At 38.2% G+C, this 15,089-nt stretch overlaps 1 protein-coding gene across 3 annotated transcripts in view; it reads right to left on the bottom strand.

Annotated features, from left to right (window-relative positions):
* Positions 1-14,835, bottom strand: part of PSMD14 (proteasome 26S subunit, non-ATPase 14) — a 46,430-nt gene extending 31,595 nt beyond the window's left edge. Inside the window, exons 1-5 of one of the 3 annotated variants that reach the window (XM_072931581.1) lie at positions 14,340-14,514; positions 13,661-13,700; positions 11,306-11,355; positions 9,621-9,708; positions 6,709-6,760 (exon numbers count right to left, since the gene is read on the bottom strand). In XM_072931581.1, the coding sequence (XP_072787682.1) occupies positions 6,709-6,756 (48 nt within the window). In that variant the 5' untranslated portion in view covers positions 6,757-6,760; positions 9,621-9,708; positions 11,306-11,355; positions 13,661-13,700; positions 14,340-14,514. 3 annotated transcript variants of the gene reach the window in all.
* Positions 14,836-15,089: the final 254 nt, after the last annotated feature.

The raw sequence follows: 15,089 nt of genomic DNA, 5'->3' as shown, positions 1-15,089 counted from the left end.
TCTATGATTCTATGACAATGTCAGAAAAAAGCCATAAGATCAGGGACACAAAACAAGTTCTCAGTAACACTATACATCTTTTTGAAAATAACTATCGCTTTTCACAGCCTCAGTCTACTGGAAGTAAAAAGAAAATACAGAGGTCAATTTCATTCCAGAAAAAAGCTAGGACTACTCCCATCAGCATTACAGACAGTATTGGGATTTAGAACTGAGAGTCTCAAGGCAGATGACGAGTCAGCATCTGACACAAAATTTTGAATTTTGTCTGCCCCCTGTAGTCTTGCTCCAGTGTAGATTTTTAATTACCTTATTCTAAACACAGTTCTGCCAAGAAGGCAAGATAGCCCTCAGCAGGTTCTGCCTAAGCTCACCCTAAAGTACATTTTGTGAGGCAAAGCAGTTAAAGATACCTCCTCAATATGAAGAAGAATGCACTGGGTTCTATATGCCTGAAGGCTCAGTGCTGTGAAGAGCTGGTCCTCTGGATACAAGCAGGTGAACTGGGAGACTCAGTGGCAATATGTAGCAAGGTCATTTGCCTGCAACACTTGGTAAAAACAGCCCAACAACCAACACCCACCACCCCTCCAAACCACACCACTACAACACTTCAAACTTCTGAGAAGTACTTAGAGGACTCTTCTACATAGCAGGAAGAAAAGAGAAACCCTCGCTCAAAGGTGATGCATAGCAGCATTGCAACTTAATATTCAATTGCATGGGATTTCTGAAAGAAGATATAATTTCCAAGAGAAAAAAATTAAATTGATCGCTCTTGTTTCCTGCTCGCAAAAAGGAACACTAAAAGTGAATAGGGACATGGCAAAATGCACAAAGATATCTCTTCTTTACCCTTTCTTTCCTATGTTCTTTCTCATTATGGCTACATTATGACTCATTTCCTTGTCCAAGCTCCTTTGTCTCTTTTGGAGAAGTCAAAAGTCAGCTGGACTACACTGGCAATTAGATTGAGGAGAGAGAATCTAATTGCCTAATTATTAGAAATACGGAAGTTTATGATCTGAGGCCAAGAAGAGGCAGCTAAAAATGTTTTCCAGAGTAAAATAGCAGATCAGAGGAAAGTGATGCTCGGACACAATCCACTAGCTTTTTTAGTTTTAGTTTTATGTATGTTTGTGATTAATATGTAGGACATGTCTGTAGTGCAGCCATCCTACTTTAAGACAGCCTTTATAAAACAAATTACACACAGGGTTTAAGTAAAATTATGACTGCTCCTAAACCAATTCTAGCAGGTTTCTCTTTTCCTCTCCCAATTAGCTCCTTAAGAGACCATCACATTACAATGAGTCAACTGTACTTCAAATGTATGCCACTCCCAGCAACTTTCAAACTTTTGCTCCAGCAAAACCAGACCCAGGCCACACCTGGACCCTAAATTTGATATGAAGTTTTCATTGAACAGCCCTGTTCTAAAACACTAGCATTGGAGTAAAACATTCACCCCAGACAGTGAAAGTAAGTGAAACAGCAGAGTTTATTATCTCTAAGGTGGTTTTCTTCTCCTTAAAAAGAACCCACATATTTTGTACATAAAAACTGATGTTGAGAGTTTCTATGGAAGATAATGCAGGCAATTAAGTCTTCTGAACTTTCTAGGGGTTTTCATGTTGGATATTTTTAATGGATGAAAAATATTTGTCATTGAGAAATTTTTTTATTCCTTAAATGGGTTGACAGCTTCCAGGGAAAAAAAGTAAAACTGGAATAACCCACCCAAATTGTACACCATCTCATCTGCTGGGAATTACATTATAGTAACATTCTTTGTACTTCAGAACTTTGCTGGAAATTGTCTCAGAAGCAATGGCACAGGAACTATGCACAATTTAAAGAGCTATAATTCAGATTTACTTCTCTGGCAAAATATTCTCAAAAGGTGCATTTGAAGTTTCAAAATACGTATGAGAAGCAGACAACAGTGCACTACCACAATTCAAACCACATAAAGCATACATAACCAGGAGACACAGAAAGGAGAAAGTCATACAGCTAAACAGATACTGAGCTACCAGAACACTCTACAGCTTTACAATGAAAAAGGTACTTAAAGACAACACATTTACACACTTTAAAACAGAAGCTGTTTCAAGAATCAATGAACCAAAATAATTTTTAGTAAGATGTTAAGGTGTTGCAGTTTTTCCTGTTTGAGTTGTTGGCATATTCTTGGGTTGTTTTATTGTTTTGGGTTTTTTTTTTGGAGAGAAGGGATGGGGATGTCTGGGTTTGTTTTGGGTTTGAGGTTTTTTATTGTTGGTGGATGTTTTTGTTTATATAGAAAATACGTAAGATGCAAGAAAAAGTCATGTATTTCAAATGACACACCAGCTTAATGAAGTAACTCAAGGAAATTTGCATCTAATTGTTAATTAGGAATGATCTACACAGAGCTTGACCCTCCTCTGTCTGCCAGACCATCAGCTCCTCTTTGGAAGCCCCACAAAAGAGTGCACTGTGCTGTCCTCCAATAACCACCCTGAGTAGATTAACACATGAAGCAGAACCTTAGATCAGCAGCAGGTCTCCCAAGTTCCCATGGTGCCACAGATTTACTAAATAGGAAGAACATGTTCTAAAAAAGCCAAGTTCCTATGAGGAGAAAAAGGTTCCACAGCACCAAGCAGTGCAGTATTTGAAACCTCCTAATCAAAGTGACAGTTTTCAAGTGCCATTTACAATGCCCTAATCTGGAAACATCCCAGCTAACCCATCTGATCAACTATTTCACAGATGGAAGCACTTGATGGCTAATTGGCAAGTCCATGATTCAAATAAAATAGCTATCTGTACTTCTTTTTCTATATTCCAAGTCAAGGTGTAAACACTCCTTATGAGACCCAGGTCAGTTCTCTGTCTCCCCCTCCCTTCCCATTGGAATTTTTCCCCTTCCCCTTGGAATTTTTCCCCTTCCCCTCTGTCATCAAATATATTAATTCAAAAATACAGAATCAGTTTTATTTTTCATTTATTGTACTAGAACAGTTGTCTGCACTAACAAAGCAGTGTAAATAAACACTTTCAAAAATCTATCAAGCAATGAAAAATTACTTTAAAAACCTCTTTTAAAAGTATCACTATTTCACTGCTTTCTATTACATCTGGATTCAGAAAAACAGACAGCATGTGCTAGTATGGAGAAGAACTTGCTTAACTTGAATTACTAGTCTGTAAGTGATGGAGAGAAAAGCTTGGCTACAAATGCATGTAATTTGCTCACACCCTTTGCAGTGGGATTGCCTAATAGAGGCATATGTGGAACTGATTTCACCAGCAAACAATAGTTCAGCATACAAAATGAAGGAGTGTTGCTCCAAATTCCTGCCTGCTAGATAAGCAGAATGCTTTTACGTACCCCACAAACCTGTTCATTTGCCTGCAGCAAATGTACAATGCAGATCAAAGTACTTAAACCACTAGTGAAATTCTTTGGTAGGCAGTATTCCAGAGGGACAAACAGAAAAGAATTAATCAGGAAAAGAAGACAAGTAGAAAAACCCAACACAACAAGGGGCAGAAGGAGAGAGAAAGGAGACTATATAAGTGAAGATGAACAAGGCATTGCCAAAATCTTAATTCCCATGAACTACGGGAGCGAAACTGAAGCAATAAGATTTTCTTTGGGACATCACAACCCTTTCAACCTTTTATGTCTTTTCTAAAAGGCTTCATTTATTCATTCATTCACTCACTTATTCAATCATTCACTCATCTTATGCATTTATCACAAGAATATAAATTCAAGACAAAACAAACTTATGGACCAGGTACAACACTAGTCATGTAAGACACAATTTCTGCACAAAGCAGTGTTCCAAAAGAGGTCACACCTCTGGCATCAAGTTCAAAACTAAACACAGCTACCTTGCCATAAAAAGAACACACAGTTAATGACCACGTGTATTGTCAGAAAACACCGTGAATGGCTTATGTGATGCCAAAAGTTGCAAGATTCTCTTCCCTTCTCCTCTTTTGTCCCCCTCCTGCCCTACTAAGACAGCCCTTTGTCCACCTATGATTAAAAGAGAAGAAATGCTTTAAGATTTCTAATCCACATGCTACTGGAAGGAAAGTTTATTGTTGAAGTATCACTTTAAGATTACTTCCTTAAAGATTTATTAGCCATTTGAAGACAGCCTTAAGGTAGATGGGATTTAGCACTGACCACCTCTGGACACCTGAAGGCAAATCAGTCACTCAATAGCATCCTGAAGGAACAAGAAGTAAGGAAAGGGAACCACAAATTCAGTGACAGCAGATCTCAAGTGTAATACACTACACCAAAAGACTTGAAAAGCATATTGCAAACACATTAATTTAAAGTGCATTTGGGACAACATATCTGAGTTTGGAAATTAAGAAAACCAAGCAAACCTAAATGAGACAATAACCAGAACAGGTAATTTTGCCAAGGGGAAAGAGCCAAGTGACTGCTGCTGAAGAAGCTAAAGCAGGTCACTGAGAAAAAATGCCTTGGCAGAGATCAAACAGGAACTGTGCTGACCAAGCATCTGCCACTACTTTAACATCAGTTACAAAGCAAATCAAACAGACTCTTAGCAAACTTTATGTGATGCAGTCCTCTTGCTAAGCAGACCCCAAGCTACAAGAAAAAGCAATCTCCAAACTATGTGATAAAATTACTTTGAAAATGCCTCTTTTGCTACCAGACTATATATACAGATGATTCTTATGTTGGCAAGAATGGCTCAGTCAGATGTTTTCACTATGTTCAACATTTAGAACAGCTGTAACACAGCAATAAGAACAAAAAGCTTCTGTTGCTTAAACAAGTCTAGTGCAAACAATTTGTAATAATTTTGCTTTCTAGCATGACAAAATATATCCAAGAAATATCTTCCTTCTCTCTTCTATCTCAAAGACATCTGATTCACTCTGGATTATCTCTCAATCTCAATTATCATTAATTGATATTCAGAATATAAGTGACCTTTCAAGGTCCTTTGAAACACACTATTTTAAGGACATAAAAATATTTTATTTGAAAAGCCTTCCTGCTGATTCAATAAACCAAAAGACTATAAATGTAGTCAAGATATCCAGTGCAAGCAGCAACTTGAGTAAAGAGCAATTCAGCTTTATGTCGTTTTTTAATCCAACATATACTCATCAATTTATTTAAGAGACAATTCCATATTTAAACAAACACAGAGCAGCTTTGCAGGCCAAAGGTACCAGAGGAGTTCAGCAAGCTTCCTCTGAATGCTATGTTCTATTGTCTGCCACAATCTTCTAGCAAGCTTCAAGTTAAAGATGAAAAATTTAGAAAACAGCAGAGAGTTAACTGTAAATTTGAAAAACAGCTTTGATAAGCGTCAAGTTCAGAGAGGACTAAGAAGTGAAAGCTTGAGAGATTAGACTGCACAGATGTTAAAAAAATGAAGAGTCATGAAGCAGGCTGGCAGCTCAGAGGAACAAGAGAAATAACTGTTTAAGAAAGTGAAACTAAAAATAACTGAGGGCGGCTTGAAGATTCACTAAGAGAACGTGAATAGAATTTTAGCTATAAAAAGGGGGAAAAAATTATGCACCAAAAGTTACAGCTTATTTGGCAAAACATCTAGAGTCTGCAGATCAGCCTAGAATATTTCACCAAATGCTTCAGTATTAAACTACTCCTGTAGTTATACTGGACACAAACACACTATTCAGAACCAAAAGAAGTTTGGGGTTTAGCAATTTCAACCATCCCAGAAGAAACCCTGGCCACACATCCTGAAGCCCAAGACATACAGAACCGATTCCTCCAGAACAAGAGTCTGGATTCTTGACTTAGAAAGAGACCAGGAGGCAGATGATGAAAGAGAAAGGCCAGCTACTTCAGCCAACCAAAGGAAAGGACTACAAAGGAAATTACACTGGACCACATTCCTTAAGGAAATAAGTCTTCCTACAGACCTCAAACAAAGAAGTTTCTAATTATTTTTTCCCCTGTATACAAAGTAATCGGCACAATGTAACAAGATCAGCTTGATTTTATTTTTGAAGACTGCTGGCCATGTCAACTGATCAAGGTAAAAAGCACTAGGACTTGCTGTAGAGGTAGGAGAAGCTATACTAGGTGAATAGATCTCTCACTGGAACAGGACAGCTGCCAGGGAGGCATTCTTGCTGTGAGTAGTTACAGAAGTGAGAACAATCAACAAGAGACACAATAAAAGACACATACAGATAGCTACAACTACCCACAACTGATAAACTCAATTCAAATTACCTCTTGGAATTTACATATAGTTCAGTATCTTATAATGCCCCATTCACAATCTGATCCAAGAACTGAAATATGTAATTTATGAAAGAGCAGTGGATATGCTTGCCCATTTAGACTATCCTTCATGTTCTGAAATTCCTTATTATTGTAAACTGGTTTTTTTTAATTATGTGATTCCAATACTTTTCAATACAAATTTTTAAATGCTCAGACACAAAAAGAAGGGTTTATAAACATTCTGTAAACTTAGTGCCAACACATGTATTCATATTTACAAAAAAAAAAAGTCAGGTTTCAACAAAGATATGCATACACATATAAAATCTCTTGAGTCAAAGATTATTACTATGAACTCTGTTTTTTGATGCTGTTTTGAAATATAATAGTATAATAGAAGAAGTACTCCAGAATTTATTAATTTTAAAGAAAAGATTGATAAGCTATATACTAACCTGTCCCAGCCCAGGCATACCTCCTCCCAGTCGCAGAAGTCTATCCATATTTCTAGAAAAACAGAAACAAAGGAAAAATGTTCCCAAGCTTGAAATGTTTACTAAATTGTTATCTATATAATTCACCTTCAGTCACTCAGTATGTCAAAAATATTGGTGGTAATTACAACACAACATCAGACTTCCTGTTAATTAACACCACATATTAATTCAAGAAGCTGTCTTCCATGCTAATTAACAGACTTTGCTTTATTGCTTTGGTTTTGGGTTATCCCCATTTCTGAAGACAAACACTCTTGTCAAACTTCTCAAAACTTTCCCATCATTCAAATAATTGGGGGATTTTTTTTGCTTATGATAAGTACCTACAGCCAGAAAGTTCCTAAAACTTATTAGATATACAATTGAATTTACTTTCGTTTGCTCAGAAATCATCAATAAAAATCATAAAGTAAGGATTTTAGCATCCTCATTAGTAAGTTCCGTGCTAATTAACTTACAGCTTGTCAGTTATCATCAAAACTACATGTGAAAGACACTAAGCAGATTATGGATCTCTGAATTAGCATCAAAAGCTTTTTTTTAATGAACTCATTATACCAAAAGAAATACTGTAAAGTAAACATTTAATGTGTATATAGTTAGAAGACTAGTGACAGTACAGTCATTTAATACATTCTTGCATGTGCCATTGCTTTAGCACAAGATTATTCCAATCAATGAAATGTCTTCCTTTAAAAAAAAAAAAAAAGGCATCAGTTTTTGTGTCTTGTAACTTTGAAGGGGTGATCCCCAGGAAAAAAGGCTGCTAAGGCATCCAACCAAAAAAATTACACTGCTGTTTTTTCTCTACAGTTTCTTCACTTTCTGTTGTTGGAAAGACATCTACAATTTCATGGTGGATACCCAGATACAGGTTCTGCCCCAGCTTTAACAGAACTTTACCATGCTTACTTGGCTTTTTCAACTTAGCTCTATACAACTAAACTTATGGATAAAATGGGGGAAAAAAAAGCCTGAATATTAAATTTTAAACAGCTGTTTTCATCAAATCAAGCAATTTCCAAGGCTTACAGAAATCAGAAAATTTTACTGGCTTATTTTGTTTGTGAAAGAGAAGATACAAAGCACAGCATCAAAAATTATGGTCTTAATTGGACAAGTTTAATACAACCCAACAAAGCCTGTTTAGGCTTTGAAAGCAATTGAGAACACCAAGTATGATTTCCAAAATACATTCATCCTCCAAGCAGATGTCACATTACACATAAGAGAATTATATACATGATCTCAGATTACATTAACAATACTAATTTAATAGCCTTCTTTTGAAATAATTATGTGAAAAAATTGAAAAATATATTTGATTTGTATATGAAAAAATCTTCATGCTGAAGGTGAATGTCACCATCATTTTCATAATTTCTTCTGGTATTTGCTAGATTTTTTTACTGGCTAATGACTAAAAAGCCTTATTTCAGTCTAAGGTTAAAACAAATAGTTTAAACTTCTAAACACATAAAGAAGCAGCATTTTACTTCATACCTTAATAACGTCATAACAATAGCCAAGATATATTGATCAGGAATACCTGTCCTACTTGCTAAGTTCACTTTCCCAGTTCAGTGAACTATCAGGCTATAAGTTTAATATAATTCACCCTCTTGATTCTGTAGAACCTGCAAATCCAACAAGTGCAGCCTCACCTAGCAGTAAGTACTTTCTTAAAGCTCCACTGGCACAACATAAATTAAAAATTAGTTTATTAAAGGTTTAGGGGTTATGCTTCATTTCTTCAGTAAGTCATTGACACCAAGCTTCTTTTTTAGAGGCAAAAGCTGCATACAGTGTACATGCTTTTCTATCTTGAACTACAATAAATTTCAAATCAAGTTGGAGGATTTCCTTGGAAAGGTTAAGTTGCTGTTTAAAGATATTACGTAAGCATATGTTAAATGGCTTCAATAAAACAGTCACAATGTTACCACAAATTAACGCCAACTACAGCTCATGTTACCCCTCTGTGGTAGGTACTCCTCCATTGAAACCAACAATGATTCATCTTCTGTGACACTAAAGAGGGCTGAAGAGTAACTGAGAAGTATATTTAAGCTACTAAAACTATTATTTTAATCCATAATGGTTGTTCGTTTATTTTAAGAAACTTTTAGTTTCTGATAACCCTGGCAGTTCTGTCAACTACTGCAACTTCCATAAACTGATGCAGTACATTACCTATGTACATTTAAGAAATAATAAATAAATAACAAATCCTATAACACAAGTGAAAAGCAATAGCTCGTATTAATTATTTTTTTATTTGCAGAGTTCATTCCAGTTTCTAACCCAACAGTATAGTAGATCATTTATAAAAGCCATATATTTTGGCATATCGGAGTTGGATTACACTAAAGTGTTAAACAAACTGACTACTTATCAGCATAACTTTACAGCAAAATCTCACTGTATTACAGACACCTAATATTTCTCACAGAATAGTCATTGAACTGAGATATTCAGACTTTCAAGAGAGCAGCACAGACAGAAAATCTCTAGATTCACTGCAAATTATTTCACTAGCTCCATGACATGATTCTGGTTACAGTTTTGGCAGCTAATGCTTTACTTGCCTGTTTGTAACTGAATATGCTTTAGTAGGCTATAGTCTATATGGACCTAAACATGCTTGTTTACTGAGATATATAAACATCTGAAAAATTTAAGTTTATGAAATACATTCACCAAAACAGATTTTAATTTTTGTTAATCCATCTAAATATTATTTCAGTAATAAATTCTATTTCTCAAACAATGTTTTTGTAAACCTTAAAACAGGTTAAAATAGGGAGATTTTTAGACATTAGTGAAGCTAATTTTAACCTTTACAAATAAAGCAATGATACATTTCTAACCTGGTGCTCAGCAAGAGGTGCTCACAGAACAAACTTGGCAGCAGCTTCCACTTTTTGACTGTAAAGATGACACCAGTAGGTCTCTTTCCTGTAGAAGGAAATAACAAGGAGAAAGGCAGAAACCCAGTAAAATTTAGAAACCATGGCACATATAAAAAAGAAATGTTATATTGATGAGCTGCAAAAGGACAAGGCACTATTGAAGAATAACCCAAAGAATGTTTACTGGGCTTTTTTTCCCCTTTTACCATACAATTCCTTGGAGTGGTACATGCCATGTCTTGCTCAAGTATCCATATACCAATACTGCAAGAAGCTTCCAATTTTCACAATATTTTTTAATATTAAATTCTTAAAATATTTTAATAATTCATTAAAATAATTTAAAGCTAATTTATCATTTTAAATGCTGTTAGAAACTGAAACCGTAGTCTTTTTTTTTACTATTTTAGAAGCTCTTGATGTAGCTAAGATACCCAAAGCACCAAGGGCAAGAGCAGTCTGCAGAAACAGAAAGCTTTCCTGTTTATTTCTGCAAGAGCGGTTGGTGTGACCAGAAAAGTCACAAAGATCTTTATGTTTGCCTGAATTCAGGTAGAGAAAGGCTGCTTCACGTTCAATTTAGGAGTTAAAATTCATGTTATCCTCCTCTCTGAGAACACTGCCCATTAATTGCATCCACTCAATCATTTGTAGAGCAGTGTTTTGAAACAGATCTGTGAAATGATCTGTGGCTGTGATTTGATAGACTTTTTTTCAATGTCAGTGTTAACATAAGGAGCAATGAGGAAGCTGCTGCTGCTCACCAACTTGATGCTGCTTTCTCAGTACTGCCAGGACAGCCATTTGTGCAGCCCTGCAGCAAACTGAGAGGCTATCAAAAACACTGGGTGTAACCCTGTTCACTTCTATGAGAGGCTTCACACTGCATCCCAGAAATAGTTGTCTTGGCATAACAGAAAAAGAGGTCTTGGAAAAGCTGATTGCTTGTAACACTAATACAGGCTCCAGAAGACATTTCTGTCAAATCATTCTTTAAGCTAAAGCTGCTCAAAGAATGTCTGTGGGTTTTGGGGGTTGGTTTTGCGTTTTTGTTTGCGGGGGGAAGGGGTTTGTTTTGTTTTTAGTAACTGAGGCAATTTAACAGAGACCCTTCTGAAGCTTATCTCAAAGTAATACAAGAGCAAAGGAAGAGGTGTTCACCTTCCCAGAAAGTGGAAGAGAAAGAACAAGTCAGAGTTTCTCAGTGCAGACAGGCTGGGGTGGAAATCACTAACAAGTTGAATGGAAAGTTACTATGCTTCTGCCAGCTTTGCAGAAAGAAATTATCCAGGAGAGACCACAAAAGCCACTAGCACAGGCTATAACAGAATTGCAGCTACTTCTTCAGCTGGGCTTGACTTATTCACCTTTAGCCACCTGACCACCCAGTGGTCTTGCATTCCCTTCCCCACTTACTACAATGAAACAAATCTCTGTGAGCTTGGTCTGTTCCCCAGTGAGGCACAAAAGGTAACCTACAGCTGAAAATATTACCTCTGCTACAAAATGCAAAAAGCTGGGCTGATTAGCAACTTCTCTGTTGGTTTTTTCCCTATATTTGCATACACACACATACATTTACATTATATATACATATAAATAAAAGCCAGAAAAGTAAACTAACAGTTCACTGTAAATCTCACCTCTTTTCCTTCCAAAGTTGGCAAAAGTTATTTTGATTGTTTCCTTCTGTCTGCAAGGAAGAGTTAACAGCCTCTGTTTAAAGCATAACTTTAAGGAAGTAAATGTATCAAATAGTTCTGTATCAGAAAAAATACAGAAGGACAGTTATCATAATAAACTTGCATTTTGGTGCATTGCAGGATTTGGATGACATGCAGTCATCACTGAAATCAATATGGTCACTAATAGCTTAAAAAAAAGAATTAAATAGCTTCTCTGTGTATGTATGTTCATGATTGGAAACACCATAACTAAAATAAGTTTGGTCATAGGATGTTATTTAAAAATCCAAACTTCCATTACTGCAATTTTAATTTAATTGTTCTCACCTCAAAAGGGAAAAGTAGTTGATAGTAATAATGCAATGAGAGTAATAATGCAATGAGAGAATCTCAAAACTGATCTGAAAACATAAATTTTAAAACCCATGCCTAATATTTGCTTCTAATACTACTGTTAGGTAACTGCAATAATTGGAAAGACTTGCCCATTTGGAGAGCTCTGGTTCACCACTCAGTCGTTCATTGGTATTTTCAAGTCATTTAAATTCTGACTTTTAATAATGAAAACATTTTTTCTTAGGTAGTAGAGGGATGATGTTATATAAAAGGATTATGCACCAATGTGTATACACATATAGGTATAAACCAATAGCTACTGTGTTTATACTTGGCATGTTGCAGCATGTATTTTGAAATCAACTTGAAACAGTCTTAAATTACTCTATGTCCTTGCATGAGACACATGAGTTTCACACTACAGTGCACTGTTTTTATCTAGCATTAACACTCCATGATGTGATCCCCCAATGAAAGAGAGTTCTCCTGGTTTGGCAACTTTTGAGTTAGTAGAGAATAAATTTCAAAATCAGTTTTGACATACATAGAAAACAATGGCTACTAAACTGCCCTATTAGTGGAGGGAGTATCAGGCTACACAAAGGTGAAAGCAATTTATTTTCAATTTGTACACTGAGGGATTTGATGCAAATAATTTCATCTTTGGTAACCCAGTTTCTCCGCCTGAGACTACATAACAAGCTTTGTACAAGCACTTCTACATCTCCTGTAGAGGAGTTACATGCAGCAGATGATCAACAATTTTATTAACAGTGCTCAAAAGTGGCTTAAGGTTTTTGGTGGAAGTGCAACCATTTCAGCTTCACTAGGGATGATAAATAGCTAAAGAGGTAAATCAGCTCAGAAATTGCAGAAAAGCATTATTTTGCCAAGAAAAAAACTCAACTGCAGTTAAAGTCATCAAACCTGAACACAGACTTCACATGTGAAAAGGTGGGGGAGGGGGTTGGCTAGTCTATCTTCCTATACATTTTGTACGAAAAGAAAATATATATATTACCATCAATTCTAAGTAATCTGTTCATTAAAGCTAGAGTTTAGTCATGTCATGCATGAATGCAGTCTCAGTAGTGCAAGTCCAGAGTTACATGACTCTTGCTTCCATAACATGCTCAGATCTGTAAACCCAGACCCTTTTTCTGGATCACGTAGACCTGAATCTCAATAGACCCGAGCTGGACTAGGTGGTTTGCAGGTCAGCTTCCCAGACTCTGATTTCTGACTTCCAGAAGTACAGCAAATCTAATTCTACCACATTCATTGCTGAGCTGGAGTTACTTCATTAATACAGATTCAAATATACTACTTTAAAGCTACTGAAGTACACTCACAGATAAGCAAAGATTCATTATCAAGCTGCACCACCATAGAAACCAACAGAATTAATTTTAATTTTATGTAGTACATGAAGTAATGGCCGTCTCTGAAATCTGCAGAAAGGCAAGCAGACACACAACTATTGTGGAACTATGCAGTAGTCCAGCGAGTACTCATCACACCAGTTCTCTATTATGCAAAGGGTCCTTAACACCCGCCCCTTCCCATCAACCTAGATGTTACAAGGTACCTACATGTACCATTAGTTCATGCTCCATAATTTTTGACGGGAGTGAGTCACTTCCAAGAAAGTTGGCAAACTAATTTATATATTGGTATTATTTAATACTATTTTTAAAGTATTCTCTAACTTATAATGTTCTAAATCATAGTTTTCTCATTAATATCACTGAAATGGCATGTTACAACAGATGATGGAACACAACATTTCCCATTAACCTACAGGCTAAACCCTGTTGCTCAAAGTCATGCTAAGTGATTCAGAAGCAATTCATATGCTAGCCAATTTCTGAATTTCTTCACAAACAGATATTTTTCACTGTTTCAATATGGTCACGAATGCTGTGAATTCTGTGAATGCTCTGCTCCACAGAATCTTCTTCCAAGTTTACTCCCTACCTGAGGCATACAGGACATCTTGGACTCCCAGGGCTGACAGCTTTAACATGAACACAAATCTGTCAGACTTTTCATCTTGCCTAGTACCATTTCAGTTCTATATAGCTTTGAGATATATTTACATAAAACTTCTATTTAAAAAGCAAATCTCAGCCCCTGTTGGTTTTCTGTTTTTCCACAGTATACTGAAAACAACTACAACTTTAAGACATGACGCCAGCACACTGCTTACAAGTATCCAACACAAATTTGTTACAGAAATATTACTTAAGTCGGGTGCATACTAGAAATAGCGCTATTGATTTTTTTATTATCTCTCCTTTTCTACTTAATTCTGCGTCCTTCCCCTTCAGGTATCCCAGCCAGTGTTTTGCCTTCACTTCTCCCCGTGCCCCTCTAACTTGGCTGCACCGCCGGGGATGGCGGCAATGCCGCAGTCCGGGAGCAGCAGCGCTGCCGTCCGTGAGGCGCCCCTGACGGGGCACAGAGACGCCGCTGCCCGCAGCACGAACCCGGCCCGGCGCTGCCCAACGAGGGCGGCCGCTGCGGGCCGGGCGGAGGCGGCCGGGCCCTGGGGCCCGTGCGGCGCCGAGACCCGTCCGGCTCCAGCGGCGGGGCCCCCGCCCCGCGCCCTCCTCGGCCCCTCTCGCCGCCTCTCCCCGGCCCGTTCGCAGCTGACCCCGGAGTCCCGAAGCGCCCGGACTTCCCAGCGGAAAGGCCAGGGGCCCAGGGCGCTCCCCGCCCGGGCCGGTGCCGCTCGGCAGACCCGCCCCGCCCCGTCCCGCTCCGGCCGCCCCGCCCTGCCCGGCGCTCGGGCCGACTCCCCGGCCGCGGCCGCGCAGAGGCCGCGCAGCGCCTCAGCAGCCTGGCGCGGCGGCGGCCGGGCCCTCACCTGGGCCGGAGCCGCCCGGGCCGCGGTGAATCAGCCGGATCTCATTCAAACCGAGCCCTTCCCGGTTCACAGGGCACACGGCGGCGGCTTCCGGCCCCGCGGCCGGCGGGGAGGAGCTTCGGGGAGTGGAGGCCTCCGAGGGGCGCGGCCTCCGGGAGGAGCGGGCCGAGATGGAGCGCCGCAAAGGGCTGTGCTGTGAAGTGCTGTGGCTTAGCTCTGTCCCTTTGTACCGGATCGCATCAGTGCTGAAACAACGACACGATAGCATGGCAGAGGAACTGAGTCATCAAATCAACACAAGAATGATTGCCGTAATAGGAACATGCATTCGTCTCTAAAACAGTATTACAGAAAATGCGAGGATTTAGAGAAAAGAAATATGAGTGACCATATGTGTAAAACCAGAACAAACAGAAATGGAAAAACATAGGCATTGTGGCCAAACAAAAATAATAGGGACATAATAACATAAAAGCATGCATGCTGATGAATGATGCTAACTTTTCTGGTGCAAACAGAGAAGCAATTTGGAATTTC

Source organism: Taeniopygia guttata, chromosome 7 (assembly GCF_048771995.1).
Source record: "Taeniopygia guttata chromosome 7, bTaeGut7.mat, whole genome shotgun sequence".
In the NCBI taxonomy this organism is placed as follows: domain Eukaryota; kingdom Metazoa; phylum Chordata; class Aves; order Passeriformes; family Estrildidae; genus Taeniopygia; species Taeniopygia guttata.
This window is presented reverse-complemented; position numbering and strand designations above follow the sequence as displayed.